At 32.6% G+C, this 14,935-nt stretch overlaps 1 protein-coding gene across 1 annotated transcript in view; it reads right to left on the reverse strand.

Annotated features, from left to right (window-relative positions):
* The window catches only part of LOC145661749 (uncharacterized), a 38,235-nt gene that overhangs the window by 14,322 nt on the left and 8,978 nt on the right, over positions 1-14,935 (reverse strand). The window contains exon 2 of the mRNA XM_081727083.1: positions 1,002-1,159. Within this exon, the coding sequence (XP_081583209.1) occupies positions 1,002-1,159 (158 nt within the window). The remainder of the gene's footprint in view (positions 1-1,001; positions 1,160-14,935) is intronic.

The raw sequence follows: 14,935 nt of genomic DNA on the forward strand, positions 1-14,935 counted from the left end.
TGAAATGGCTAAAAGAACGAATGACAAAATTGTAAAATATACATCAAGAAAATAAGTAAAAGTAAGAATAACAATAACATGTAACAGGAAAAATTTTAAAACGGAATTATTCTACATAATCTGATTAACTCCTAAAGTTAACTGACGTCTGAGTATTCTGAACATTCTACAAGAACCTGTCAAATATTCCGTGGGACGATACGATATAGTCTACACAGTACGAAAGGTTAGCATCAGTCACTAAATAGAAATGAGTGAGATGGAAGTGTCCGATACGCAAGCGTTTCAGGCTAACTTAATCATGGTGTTTCCTGTACAATCCAAACGACAGTCATTCCTCACCCTGAGTGTTGGAAGATTTCTTCAATAGAACAGTTACTCAAAAGAATGGAGATTCACTTCAACTAACGAAATCAAGACTATGTGACACGTATTCTGAAGGAGATGACAAAGATTCCATCCGGAACTGTTGTGACAAGTGCCATGAACGTTGACAGAAGTACGTCACTGTCCAAGGTCATTACTTTGAAGGTGGTGCTCTGCAAGAAGGTGTATAGTATGTGCAACTAACTGAATGTCCATTCTTTGCACGGCGAACTGTTTCCCTTGCTTCAGAAAACACACTTTTCAATGAAAATGTAATGATCAAATAAACATAAAATGCTCCATTTTTAGCATAAATTTTGAACCACTGACATGGGGAGTTATGCTGGAACATATATACACGCACATACATCCGTTTTTATATGTAGCGAGATTACTCCCGTAACCCCTGTTATGTAGGCATTCATTACCATGTTTTAAGTTACGAAGTAATTTGTTAGGGGATGTTGTTAAATTTATGAAAGACGTAACTCCGTTCCTACCCCTTTAAATATGGTCCACGTGTTCCAGAGTTAAGCTGATACATACACACACATATTTTTTATTTATATAGATAAAGGTCTTCTTTTAATTACTGGTACTATTTTCTAAATTAATTATAATGTGAATCAGCTAACCTGACTGTGAACATTGCTGGTGCCTGGCTCGTGTCCCTCAAGCACACGCCGAAGTCTTTCTCCTTCTGCCAGGACACTTTGGGACGTCTCTTCCAGTCGTCTACGAGCAGACGAAATCTCTTGAAGCACTCGATTCATCTTCTCCATTGCTATCCTATCTGTAAAGAAAGGTGATAACACGTTAGGAAAATTATGTTCATCTTGGAACAACTTAGGAACGCAAATTAGATTTATATCTTGCGAGAGTAAAAATTATGCAATCCAATGGATCGTTAAAAAAAAAAAAAAAAATCGGAATCTTATTTGCGTTCCTGTGCTGAGTCTTATTTCTAGAGAAGTCTACCAGTATCTACAACATCCGTTAGTGACCTTTTTTTTTATTTTGCGTTATACCATTTGTTATAACAGTTACTTTTTGTACAATACAACTGCTTGGCTGATGACTCAAATGTTAATTTCATGTTGTTCTTATGACTCACCTCAAAGGTACAGCACTATACTTTAGCGTGTCAGAAAATATCTGCTACTTGACTGCCCTTTTTATTCTAAGAAGTATTTATGAAAAGTTTAAATCTCTTGTTTTGAGATTACACACATTGTTTATTATTATTATTATTATTATTATTATTATTATTATTATTATTATTATATTATTATTATTATTATTATTATTATTATTATTATTATATTATTATTATTATTATTATTATTATTATTATTATTATTATTATTATTATTATTATTATTATTATTAAAATATAAAATAAAGGTATACTATTTCAGAAATAAATATAAAAATAAATAAATAAATAAAGATAACCTGTCTTCACTTCTCTTTTAGGAATAACAGATTAAAATGTTATAGTCAAGTAACTGAAATGATGAACAATAAACTTATTTCATTTACAATTTAAAGTTTTATGGATACTAGCAAATTGGAGAGCATAAAAGATGAATTGTTAACAGTTTCTGTAGGATAACATTTTTATTTATTTAGCAGTTGTTATTAGTTGATAATGGATAACGTTTTATTGATTTAGAACTGTTATTATAATTAGATCAACTTGATCAGTAACGGAATGTTTACTACATCTACTTTCTTGATCATTTTGGTTAATTGGGCTACATCCATAATCAACTATTCACTACTCACAATCTACGTTCGTATCTAATGAATGTATGCCCTCTAGAACCTGCATTATCTACAGTACCATGAACTACTTTACTTGTCAATTTATTTTAATGCAGGCTTTGCAACGTTATCTACTTCACTCACAATGTACAACGAATTCAAGTCAAGAAACAATGTTAGAAAACTGTCTTTATAGGTATTAGTTGATTGTTCCGAAGCTATATGTTCAATTTTAGTGGTAAGGATATATATAGTTTGTGTGGGGTCCCAAAAACATGCACTAGTATACAAGAAAACGAAGTTGGGTCTTCCAACTAAAAGCGAAAACGCTTATTTGATCATGAAGCGCTTGTAATAGATTGCGGTTGCTCAGTGGTAGAGAACTCATCTCTAATGCATGAAATTCCTGGTTTGATCCCAGCTCGCGCCAATTAGGCTTATTGGTATGGTGGACAAACACCGTGTCATGGACGTTTCAGGGGTTCTCCCGTTTCCTCCTACTTTCTTCATTCCACCATCTCGTATATTATTATGATCACCGTCTAACTTTGTCTTGGAACACAATCGTGGGACATTAAATTACAAAAAAAAAAAAAAAAAGTAACAACGAAGTACCTCTAATGTCTTTTCTCAAGAATTACATTAGAATACATTTCCAGTAGAAGCTACATAAAATACTACAGTTTTCATATTGGAAACATAAATCTTTGTTTTTAATTTTGTTTCCAAAGGAAGAAAATGCACCTAAAAAATCTTCAGTGAAAACAAATTAACAACTACATAAAAAAAAAGTTTTGGTAATTTTTAGAGTTACATGTAAAGTGCATAGAGTGCTTTTGACAAATTTAACGCATTTATTTTATTCAATTAATTATGTATTTTGGAAATTAAGTTTTAAGAGTTAACATTTATCGAAGAAATAAGGATAAAATGTCCAAAAACTATCTATATTTCGATAGTATTATTTAAATATTTTATATTTATTACCACTTTATTATATTTATTATTTATTATTATATTTATTATTTTATACTATTTTATAAAAACAAGATGTTTGACTTGAATTAACTGCACATGTAAGTCTACTGAATTCTAACTACTCTACTTGGCCAAAATGAAATATGTGGAAAGTCTGGAGAACATACAGCAGATGGCACAGTGCTAAGATGGACCAGCACGACAGAACTTAACATAGTGATGGAAATCTGAGAACTGGAACAGCTTATTTCACTGAAAGCATTGATGGTTTGATTCGAAGATATCAGCGTGGACTTGTAACGGAGACATTGGCTATCGAAGGCGATGAACTGGAACAATCAGAGGTAGTAGTTTTCGACGTTTGTAATAAATACCCCCCTCCCAGCTTTCGACGATCTTGAAATGTAGCACCCTTCGGAACATTCGACGATCGCGACAATTACCCCCCTCCCATCGTTATATTTAATTTAGATAATTAATTAGAATTAAACTTATTAACTAGAATTAAGCATATTAACTTATCAGACTTTAAAAACAGTAAACAATGAAAAACAATATAAAAAATCAGATTATAAATAAAAACAGTATACAAAATTTAAAATATCTAAAAATAAGGTTATATAATAAACAATATGTAAATTGTAAAATATCAAAAAGTGTGAACAAAATTATTATAAAGAATAAATAGTCAAAAATATATAATACAGAATTCATTAAAACATCCTTCCAAACATAGGTAAATACACACAAAAAATAATCACAAATATATAAAAAAAATGAATAAAAATTATCTATAAGATGAAAAAATAAGTATCATAAATAAGTATCAAAATTGGAAACATATATAATAAAAAAAGCTGCTAAAAAGCATGGAGATTTCATTATTATACACACAATTATCAACGAAAGAAAATGTTTCATAGGAAAATTATACATACACATAAAAACACATTCAAATATTTTAAAACACACAAACAGAGTAATACGTACGTACATAAAGTATAAAATTTAAAATGTGAAAGATGTCTGAAAAAAGATTGTAAAAAAAAGGAACTATTGTAAAACAAAATTTAAAAGAATAATAGTTAAGAATATTATATAATTTTTTTTAAAAAAAACTAAAAGTCAAGATTATACAAGTATATAAGAATATTATAATTAAAAATATATAAAATTTAATTATAAAAATGTTATAAAATAGGTAAAAGGAACCAAAATAATGTCAATAAAGATAAAAAAGATTGAAATGTAAATATATATATAAATGTAAAAGAAATTATAAAAATAAAACAATAACTGAAAAGAAACAGAGAAAGGTATGTATTATACATAAAAATACACAACTTGAGAGAAATAATAAAAAGATTCAAGGTTATATTACTACACTTACTTGCATACAAACACTAAAATAATAAAACTGAAAAGCGAGAAAGTTATACATTGGATTCAACTCAAGAAAGTATATGACTTCATAGGCACTAGAATTGTTACATTAAGAGAAAAGTTCTACGTTATACACAAAATGATTTTTAAAAAAAGCACAAAAATACACAAAATTGTTATTAATGTTTGTACATACATACAATGTGGTAATTGAAGGGGGAAAAGGGGGAAATCGCCAGGCACATCTGAACACATCCCTGGAACCTCGTTCATTTTGTGTTTTCTACGAGGGGAAGGGACTTGATAATGACATCAAACTTTCATGTTTAATTACAAAATTTAAATTTATAAACAAATAAGAAATCACCAGTTTCTTAACTTACTACTAAAGAATCTGTATTGAAATGGAATCTTACTCCGAGAAGACAGAGTACAAAGTTTTAGTAAAGTGAGTTATCCGAAACGCTGAAAAGAAATATCTCCTGAGCAGTGAGCTACTTCTAATAAATATTCATAATAAATACAGTTATGCATTTTTATAACTTAAATTTAACGTGGTGTTTTAGTGATTAAAGAATATACAAATAAGATAGAAATATAATGCAAATACAATAACAAGAAATGGAAATAAAGAAAAAAATACTGTAAATGATTTAACGCAGAAAAATGGACAGTTCGAAAAATTTCTACCAGACAACATTAAAATTAATTTGGAAAAAAGATATTAAAAAGGTGGATATTCATGCCATGTTTTAAGTATTCATAGGCATGAAATGAACGGAGGACATTATTCATATAATGCCCTTCAATGGGGTCGGAAATTTATTGTTTATATAATGTAAACAAAAATGATGTTTACATTATGCATAGTCAAGAACAAAAGAAAATAGCAAAGCTTATATACAGGCTGTATGTAAACTATTATATTTTCTTTTGTTTCACGCTAGAAAGCATAGAACTTAAATCATAGGCGTTAGCCTGAAATCAAGAGGAAGAGAGAGAGACAAATTGTATTGTACAATTTAGACTATATATATATAACATAATAAATAAATATATAAAACAATGGAATAAAACAAAAATCACATGACACATAAAAACAATATAAAAAATTAATATCTAAAAGTGACGTTATATAATAAACAATACAAAAATTTTAATATACCTAAAAGAATTTTAAAAAAATTTAAAGATTTTATTACTTTTAGATTATTTCATTGCCAACCTATTTTTATTGACCCCATTTTTATATTCTTAACTTTGTACCAAAGGAAGATCTTTTTCCGTCATATCACAATATCGTGTCGTATCTAACTTCCCTCAATTCCTTTTATAATTCTTCCTGCTATCTTTAGGAGCAGTAGCAGGTATAAAAGAAACGGTCAAATGAAAGAAGAATTTCTTAAAAAAACATCACGGTCAGGATATGGAAAAGCTGAAGAAAATATCAACGATAACTTATAGGAATTAATGCGGGCATGTGTACCTCATGTTACATAACGAAAAAGCTCTAGCAGAGATAGAGGGAGACGTCAGTTATATCGTTATTCAATAGAGAACTGGCAGCCGTGTTGGAACTCATGAAGGTGCCACGATATTCTACGACGGGAAAGAAAGTAAAGGGACACTTGCAGTTTCTCGCACTAGGATTTGGTATCCTGCTAGTATCCAGCGCTGAATTAGTGTCGACTGCAACACTTCTATGCAACATGTCACTTTTATTCCCGTGTTAGTCGTTGGAGTGTAGCAGACATTTAAACATGGCAGCTCCATTGTCGATATGCTGCACAAAAGGAAGAAATGAGGGCAGTGATTCGCTTTTTGTTTGCAGAAGTTGTTGAACCTGCGGAAATTATTCGTTGAATGCAAGCACAGAATGGTGATAGCTGTTTATCGTGAAGCAAAATCTACAAATGGGTAGAGTATTTCAAACAGGGAAGAACTTCTTTATGTGACGAAGAAAGATCAAGCAGGCCATCGACGTCAACGACTGGCGATGAATCGATAGGCTAAAGTTTCGGAAAGCGTGTGCAAGGTGGGTCCCGAAAGAATTGTCAGCGCAGCATAAGGCACAAATATTGGAGATCTCTCGTAAACATAAATCAATCGAATCATTGTCTGTATCGAGGGCACCTACGATCCTTCAGATTAACATTTTAGCATCAGAAACAAACCAAAGTTGCTAGAACATTGGAATACAAGAAAATAGGTTAGGATGTGCCTAGACCATTATCATATTCCGTTCTATTTTCTATAATCTCATTTAAAATCCTACATTACTTAAGTTCACAAGAATTACGGAGGAAATGAAGAACAATTATTATACAATAATGCGAGAAAGTGAAATGTTCACGTTGTGTTTTTTAGAATTAATTTTGACTATTTCGTTTGTTAAGGTATCGGAAATTTTAATGTCTATCGTCAAAGAATTCTTGAAAGATATAAATAGTTCACAACGTGTGTTATGCAATATACGAGACATCTAACTTCCAATGAACTTGAATGATTTAAAAATATTAGGACTCTAAACTGGATTTCATCAATGACTAATACGAAAAATGTTACTCGGGGAAATCTCATAAGTGTATGCTATTTATTTTTTATATTTGAAAACAAAATCGAAAGTTTTCTTGTAATGAAAGTCAACACTAATGCTCGAAATAATTCCTACTAAAATATTAACAGGAGTAAACCTAAAATACGAAAATTTCACTTTTTTGTTTTTAAATTATTAAATTTTATCATTCATGAGTACAAGTGTGTACTTTTTTCTATAGATAAAAAAATATTAAACCAGCTTTATTGTTTCTGAAATAGTTCAAATAAATGGCTTTTACCTCTCTCTCCAATTTTCTAACTTCAGAAACGTGAATACGCGTTTTGATTCACATTACATACAGATTGAACACTATGCCTTGATTTCTGAGATACTAAAGTCAAGGAAATTTATAAGATTTTCATATGAGCTAACACAGCTTGATCGAAAATAAATAATAATCCCTAAATACTGTCCTATTAATTTGGTTGATATTTCAGGTATAATTTCTACCTTTTTCAGCAACCAAGATACTACGGCTGGGCTGTATAAAATGGAATGTATTAAACGAGATGACAATTTAAGACTACATAATATTGGAGAATTAAAATTTATTAAACAATAACAAGTATAAAAATATTTGAAACTAAACTAAAAATATATTACACAATATCAAATTTAAGATATAAAAAAGAATGAAAAAGAAAAACAAATGAAATTACAGGCCATATTCTAACAGTAATTATCAATCTGTGAATAAAATACTCTAAAATAAAAATAAATAAATAAATAACTTATTAGAGGAAATAAAATCAAAACAATCTATATAAATTATATAAATTGGAAATCGAAAATTTTAAGTTACAAGTCATATCCAATCTGTTGATTAGTGTTTACACTTAAAGGAACAAACCAGGGCGCAAAATTTCAAATCAGACGCATCGCCAATCCAAAAATGATGGTCGCTAGTATCTCTCACATACACATAATGAGAGGTTCCCTCCACCCCCACCCAACGGCCTTTGGTTTGACAAATAAATAAATTACATCAGGGCATAAAATTTCAAAACCAGACAATTAGATTCAGGATAATCAATTTTGAACTGGGAAATTCACATACATGTTAAAAAAATATCTTACCTTAAGACTTCACGTTTGTGTAATGCTCTCTCTCTGCACTGAAGTACGAGTTGTCGATTGCAGTGATAATGGTATCCCACGCAAATATCTATTTTTTAATAATATTTTATATATTTATTTTGCTATTTATTTATTTATTTATCACTGACATCGTGACGTGATTGGTTGATGTATTCTGTCCCCGCAGCTGTTCTAGCTTCAAACAGTGGAAAAAACTATTTCTCGCGTTGACGTACCAGGAGGCAATCCTTCGGTTGAGGGTGGGAAAGGAGGGGCAAACTATAACGTTGTGAAGACTTTACTTTGCATGTCCGTTGTGAACATTTCATATTTCCTGTTTTCTCTCACTCAGTGACAATTATTTTCGTGCTTCACTGAAACTGCGCAACCCTGCGAGTTTAGGCAGAAATCATTCCTACTGAATGCTGATCGCCAGCTCTAAATTCCTAGTCGCCAATGGCGATCTGGGGACCGGAAAGTTTGCGCCCTGAACAAAGTTAATACTATTACGGAGAGGAATGTGCGTACGGTTTCCTGGATTCTTTAAAAATTACGATATTTACCATTATTTAACGTAGATATTAAAGCTGTAGAGCCCTTACAGAGCCCATAGACGATCCACGGTTTGTGCAAACATCATGTTTGTGCAAACATCGTGTTTGCGCAATCACTCGGCCATACACGATTCAACTGTTTGCACAAACTTCAGTTCAATTTTGAGTTTAATCGCGTAAGCATGTCCACTGAAGCAGCTTGTTTAGCGATAGTACTTGCTTGTGCTTTGGAAGCGGAAATACCCGCGAAACCAAAAAGAAAGAAGAGGGTGTGGATGAAAGAGTGGTTCAAGAAACGATCTATTTCCTTCATTTTATTCACTAACTTCTCATATGTCGCATTTTTCAAATTCCTGTTTTTATAATCTTTACTCTTTACCTTCCACAGTTCAGGTAAATTTCGATAAAGGTCAATAAATTCTTGCCAGAATTCTTGATTCCTATTCATTGACGCCATAGCGCAAGAAATAAGCGTCTGTACACTAGGCTTCCTACTCGGAAATAAAGCTCGTGTTTGCACAAACATACCCATACACGGTCGACGTGTTTGCGCAAACATCATGTTCGTGTAAACAATTTTCGAACGAGTTCGATGTGGAAAATGTTTGCACAAACGTTTGCGCAAACAGTTCATACAGCGCCACACACAGTCAAACTGTTTGCACAAACAGCCTTGTTTGCACAAACCGTGGACCGTGTATGGGCCCTGTTACGGAATCACAGGTCTGTGGGAAACATACTTTGTGAATTGACTCCTATGAACAGACTTGAGAAGCAGTTGCAAATTCGAAAAACACCTATATACTTGTACATAAGTTCCGTATGTGCACAGGTTGTTTGTTATAAAGGGAAAAGTCTATTACATTTTGTTTTATGTAGCAGCGGTTACATGTTGGTAGCGTCGTCAAACGTATTTCAAAGGACAGTAGCTTCCAAGTAGTACAACCAAGGATGATCTATGCTACTACCTTTGTGGATAATCATCATTTCGAGCGTTTGCAAGTATAATAATACTAATAGGCTTGAACTTGGTACGAGGGGCCTCGGAATAAGTTGCTACCGTCGGCGGCGTTGTCTGCTACAGTCTATCTCGAAATTGATTCTAATTGGTTCATTAAATTCTAAAACTTCATGACACACGCTATGAGAGTGCGCGACAGACCGGTTGGAAACCACTGCACTATACAATGAATTGGATAATGCTAAGATTACCTATTGTATTACTGTCCATCTTATCCACTGGATACGTATGCACATAATGTGTATACATATACATAATAAACAGATAGAACACTTTTACTCGCTCCTAGGATCATTGTAAAACCGAAGTTGTACATTAGTAGCACATCAATCATTTAATATTTCATTGGAGAAGTACACCCTGTCCACTACGCACCAAACACACGAGAAAGTCAATTAAGTACAGGAATGCATAGTCACTATACAATCAAATACGGTCGCTTGGGACCTATTACAAAATCTACATCGTTCCGGCTTTTCTTGGTGAAGTTTTAAAATGATTATCCTTCATCCGCTATTTAACTGAAACGCCACTCGCAATTTCTGATGTTACCTAATTCTACTATCACCCTACATTTATAAAAACTGGAATACGTGACACCAACAATACTGATATATGTACACTACACGGAAAGGGGCCGCGATGGCTCAATGGTAGAGCGTTTACCTCTGGTGCACGTCCTTGGTTCGATCCCAGCTCGTCAAGTGAGTTTTGTGGTGGACAAATACCGTGTGCGTGGGGTTTCTCGGGGTTCTCCCGCTTCCTCTCACTTTCTTCATACCAGCATTTCATTCATTTCTCATCATCACCGTCTCCTTCAGCCTGTGGGACGTAAAACTTACGGATTCCATTTTCATTTTTCACTTGCTGGGGAAGCAATAAATTATACCCTTTGCTTTTGAAATAAGCTCTCAAATCTGCAATTGAGGAGGGCAAGAAGAAATAGTAGTGATATTGTTTTACGTCACACACTTTAATACTCACAAATCGCGAGGCCTACATTTTCCGTCAGTACTGCTTTTGTATTATTACGAAATCAAGCATGAATATTGATTTATTGGGCCTAATTATGAAAAGGCGAAAAATGATTGAAGAGTAAACTAAGACCATCGACTATGCAACCTTTCCTTAAATTTAACATTACGTTCTCTCTGCAAGGATCCTTCCGTCTGGAAATCACTGGAAACTTCCCAGTGTTTCGGAGACAGTTTTCACCTTGTCCACCGAGAACAAAAAATCAAAAACATAAACAAGAGAAATAATTATTATATAACTAATCATTAAGATCACTAACATTTTATTTGATCTACAGGATTACTTTATGGAAACAAACATAAAACTAATTGAACTATAAACATACTGGCTACTTAGTAGTTGTCTATCTAATAGCAAAGGAACTACAGACATCTACAACTTCAATAATCCTAATTTATACACCTAATGTATATATAAGTTCAAGCTTGTAACATACACCTATGAGTTTGGGTTTCCGGCAATGACGGTGCCAGTTTTAATTTCTTAGGGCGGCAAACGGCGGGCAGAGAAAAGTTTTGGAGGGCAGCTATTTTTTTGTATACCGAAAAGGGTAGTTTCATATTAACGTAACCTACATTACAATACAACATATCCGGGGAGCAGTCGGGGCAGATGTAATCACAAGGGAAGCGCCCGACTCAATTGCCTTCTTCTGCATCACCACTAGTTCTGGACTTTTCGAAAGAAAAATCGGATATTTGCATTCTTCTAACATAATCAACAATTTAAAATATTTAATTCTTGGAATTCAACATGATCGTTTTTATTCTATCTACAATTTAACAAATCGTAAGTTTCTTCATTAAAAAAAAAAAAAAAAAAAAAACGAACGCGGTTAAAAGGAAGTTACCGTGGCCCCGTATTTTTAAACATTTTTGTGTTTAAAATGTAGATTTAGATCAAGTTGTGTCCAATGGCACCACTTTTGATTTCTGAAACCGACCACTTCAACGCCAAACTAAGAGTCAAAAATAAGAAGTGGGACCATTTGGGCAATGCGAACCAGTGATTGATTGGGACGAAATGGGTGTCACTTGATTCGATTTACACATATATGAATAATTGATATGCTAATTTCCGGAAAATTCAATTTTGATCCGGAAAATTAACGAAAATCCAAGGTCCAAAAGTCCAGATTTTCGTTAATTTTTGGGGTCAAAATAACATTTTCGGGAAAATGGAATATCAGTTATCCATGTACATGTAAATACTAATCGAATGACACCCATTTCGTCCCAATCGGTCACTGGTTCTCATTGCCCAAATGGTCCCACTTTTTATTTTTGACCCCTAATTTGACCTTGAAGCGGTCGGTTCCAGAAATCAAAAGTGGTGCCATTGGACATACCTAATCGAAATCTACATTTTAAACCCAAAAATGTTGAAAAATACGAGGCCACGATAATTTCCTTTTAACCGAACTTGGTGTAGGCCCTATGCTAACCGCTTCGCTACGACAGAGCTCACTGTTTTGTACGAATGCAAGAGTACTAAGCAATTGAGCCTTTTCTATACCTCAAAAACTTTAGATCTCAACAGTTATGGCTATAATTACAATGGTCAGCATTTTTTAATTACCCTCCATTCATCTTCTATTGTGTCTTGTAGCCGGCGTCCCTAACTGCATAAGTAACTATCTTGCTTTTCTCAATTTATTCTTAATTTTTTATAAAATAACCTAATTTTTTATTTTTTTACCTTCCATATTGTTTTCCTACGCGTGTTTTGCAATCCTAACGTTGAAGAAATCTTGATTTAACCTATTCTATGTTAAACCTATTCACCTATTCACCTATTTAACCTATTCACCTATTTGATGTAAATTGCCACCGAAACGAAAAATAAAAGAACCACCGCATCACACTAAAAACCATAAATTAGGCCTAAATCTACAAATTAACATGTAAAGAACACTAAGAAAATACGCAATGCATTTTCTGCTGAGTTATAGTTGTAAGCCTACAGCTAAGTTTTAATCTACAAAACTACTTAATCGACTATTAGCTGATTAAATAAAGCTTTACTAGCAGAAAAGTCGGACTTGAGGTGTTACACTAATGTACAAGATGTTCATCATCTATATATTAGGCCTAAACTACCATGTAAGCCTAAGTTCAATACATATAATCTATACCATTTTTTACTACTCAGTTAGCTCAACGTGACTTTTTTCAATTAACTAAACCTTTTTTCTTACCTTAATCTGAAGTCAAATTCACTTTTTAAAAAAAACACACAAAAAATATAATATACTTCACTCATTGTCTTCACTCCGCTTCCACATCGTTTCACGCCGTCTTGCAATCGCGAATGTTGGTTTCTATGGTGTTGTAAATAAAAGAAAAACGATATCCGATATGTCCATTCTTGAATAATAACCGAAAGCTATCGAACAACAATGAAGCGCATTTTTTTAAAATAAAAAGAGTTAAAACCAATTGTAAACTAGCAAAGTATATAAATTAAGACTTTATTTCTTTTGCTGGAGGTTGCTTATGTAGAAAGAACATGATCACAGTTTCTATTCATATATGTAAAAAATCTTATTAAAGGGACATTCATATACCGGGTGTATCAAAAGTCCAGAGCCATTGACCAACTGCGTTATGAGTAAAGATAGGAAAAAAATGGAAGGAAAGTTGTTGGAAATAGATGGTTTACAATGTAAAATGGTGGAATTTTTCTAATTGCACGAGTCGTTTCGGCGTAACGTGAAGTTTTAAAATGGGTAGGCTGAAATACTTTTCGGAAAGTGCTTATTCACACAATAAAGGTATCATTTTGCAGTTGACTGTACAATGCAAGAAAAAATATAACACTGCTTCTGTTTCACTTTGAGTATTATTCCTTTAAATAAACAAGCTTATTTTGTATTAACTGTTCATCAATCAAACAGAAACTCAAGTAATCTATTTCACTCATGATAACAAATACCAAAACGCTAATACGAAACATTACAATTACAGAGTCGTGCACAGTACATTATACTATTACGAGCACAAATGTACGTCCTACACACGTGAAGAATAGTTTAATGCAGGGTTTCTCAACCTGGAAGTCGCGACTCCTAAGAAGGTCGCGAGAGGGTTTAATGGAGGTCGCAAAGATAAGCGGAAGAGAAATATAATCAGAATGTTGTTCTAATAGGTATATTTTTATTTTTACACAAACTGTTACGAACAACAAAAAATAGCTCTACTAAACATTTTCAACAGTGCAGTGGTGTTTTAAAACCAGTTTAAATGAAAGAGGTACGATATGAAACTAATGAGAACTGCACATTAAAATACCAGAAAAATATAAATGCAACCAAAACCTGTATATTGAAATATAATTAAAGTTGGAAGCTAATGAGATATCTGAGCCTGGTTTCATTTCGTTAGTGTGGCAATGTCCGGTTCAATTCTCTTGACACACATTATCAAGTCATTTAAAATACTCAATAACTTTTTTAAAAACTTTAAGTCTTTTGAACCAAAATTAGAAAGCATTTTATTTTTTATTATACGACCCAAAATTAAGGGAGTCATGAAGTTTAAAATTTTCAAAAGGTCTCCATTTTCAAACAGTATGACGGATCGGATTCGAAATTTGTAATATGTAGAGACCGGATGTTTAGGCATTAAAAACCTAGAAAATAGGCAGGCAAATAGGCACTTAAAATTTAAAAATAGGCACTAAAGTGTAACTCGAAATAACGAAGATAAATACTCAATACAATTTAAAAATAAATTCAACTCATAGATATTGTTCAAAGAATATAGAAACACCTGTTTTTTAATATTTTTTAATGTATATATAAAAACGAAGGTTGACATGTATTCCATGTGTATTTTGTAAATAAATTCTATACAGCGCTTTATCACTACATATAACAGTCCAAATTCTATACATTTTAATCAGTACACACAGCAGTCCAAAGTTTTACAGCACTTTATTAGTACACATAGCAGTCCAAAGTTTTATTGCATCTTATTACTACACACAACACTTATTTCTCGAAGAGGCAGAATCCTTTCTTGAGATACTAGATTATATATTTTTACCAATAAAGCCTTATTTCGAAGAAAATTCATAAAATAGGCAACATTAGGCACTGTAGCAATTATTTAGGCAGGAAGGGGCCAAATAGGCAAAATAGGCAAAATAAAATTG

The sequence above is a fragment of the Thermobia domestica genome, chromosome 10 (assembly GCF_964235325.1).
Source record: "Thermobia domestica chromosome 10, izTheDome1.hap1.1, whole genome shotgun sequence".
NCBI classification, from domain to species: Eukaryota; Metazoa; Arthropoda; class Insecta; order Zygentoma; family Lepismatidae; genus Thermobia; species Thermobia domestica.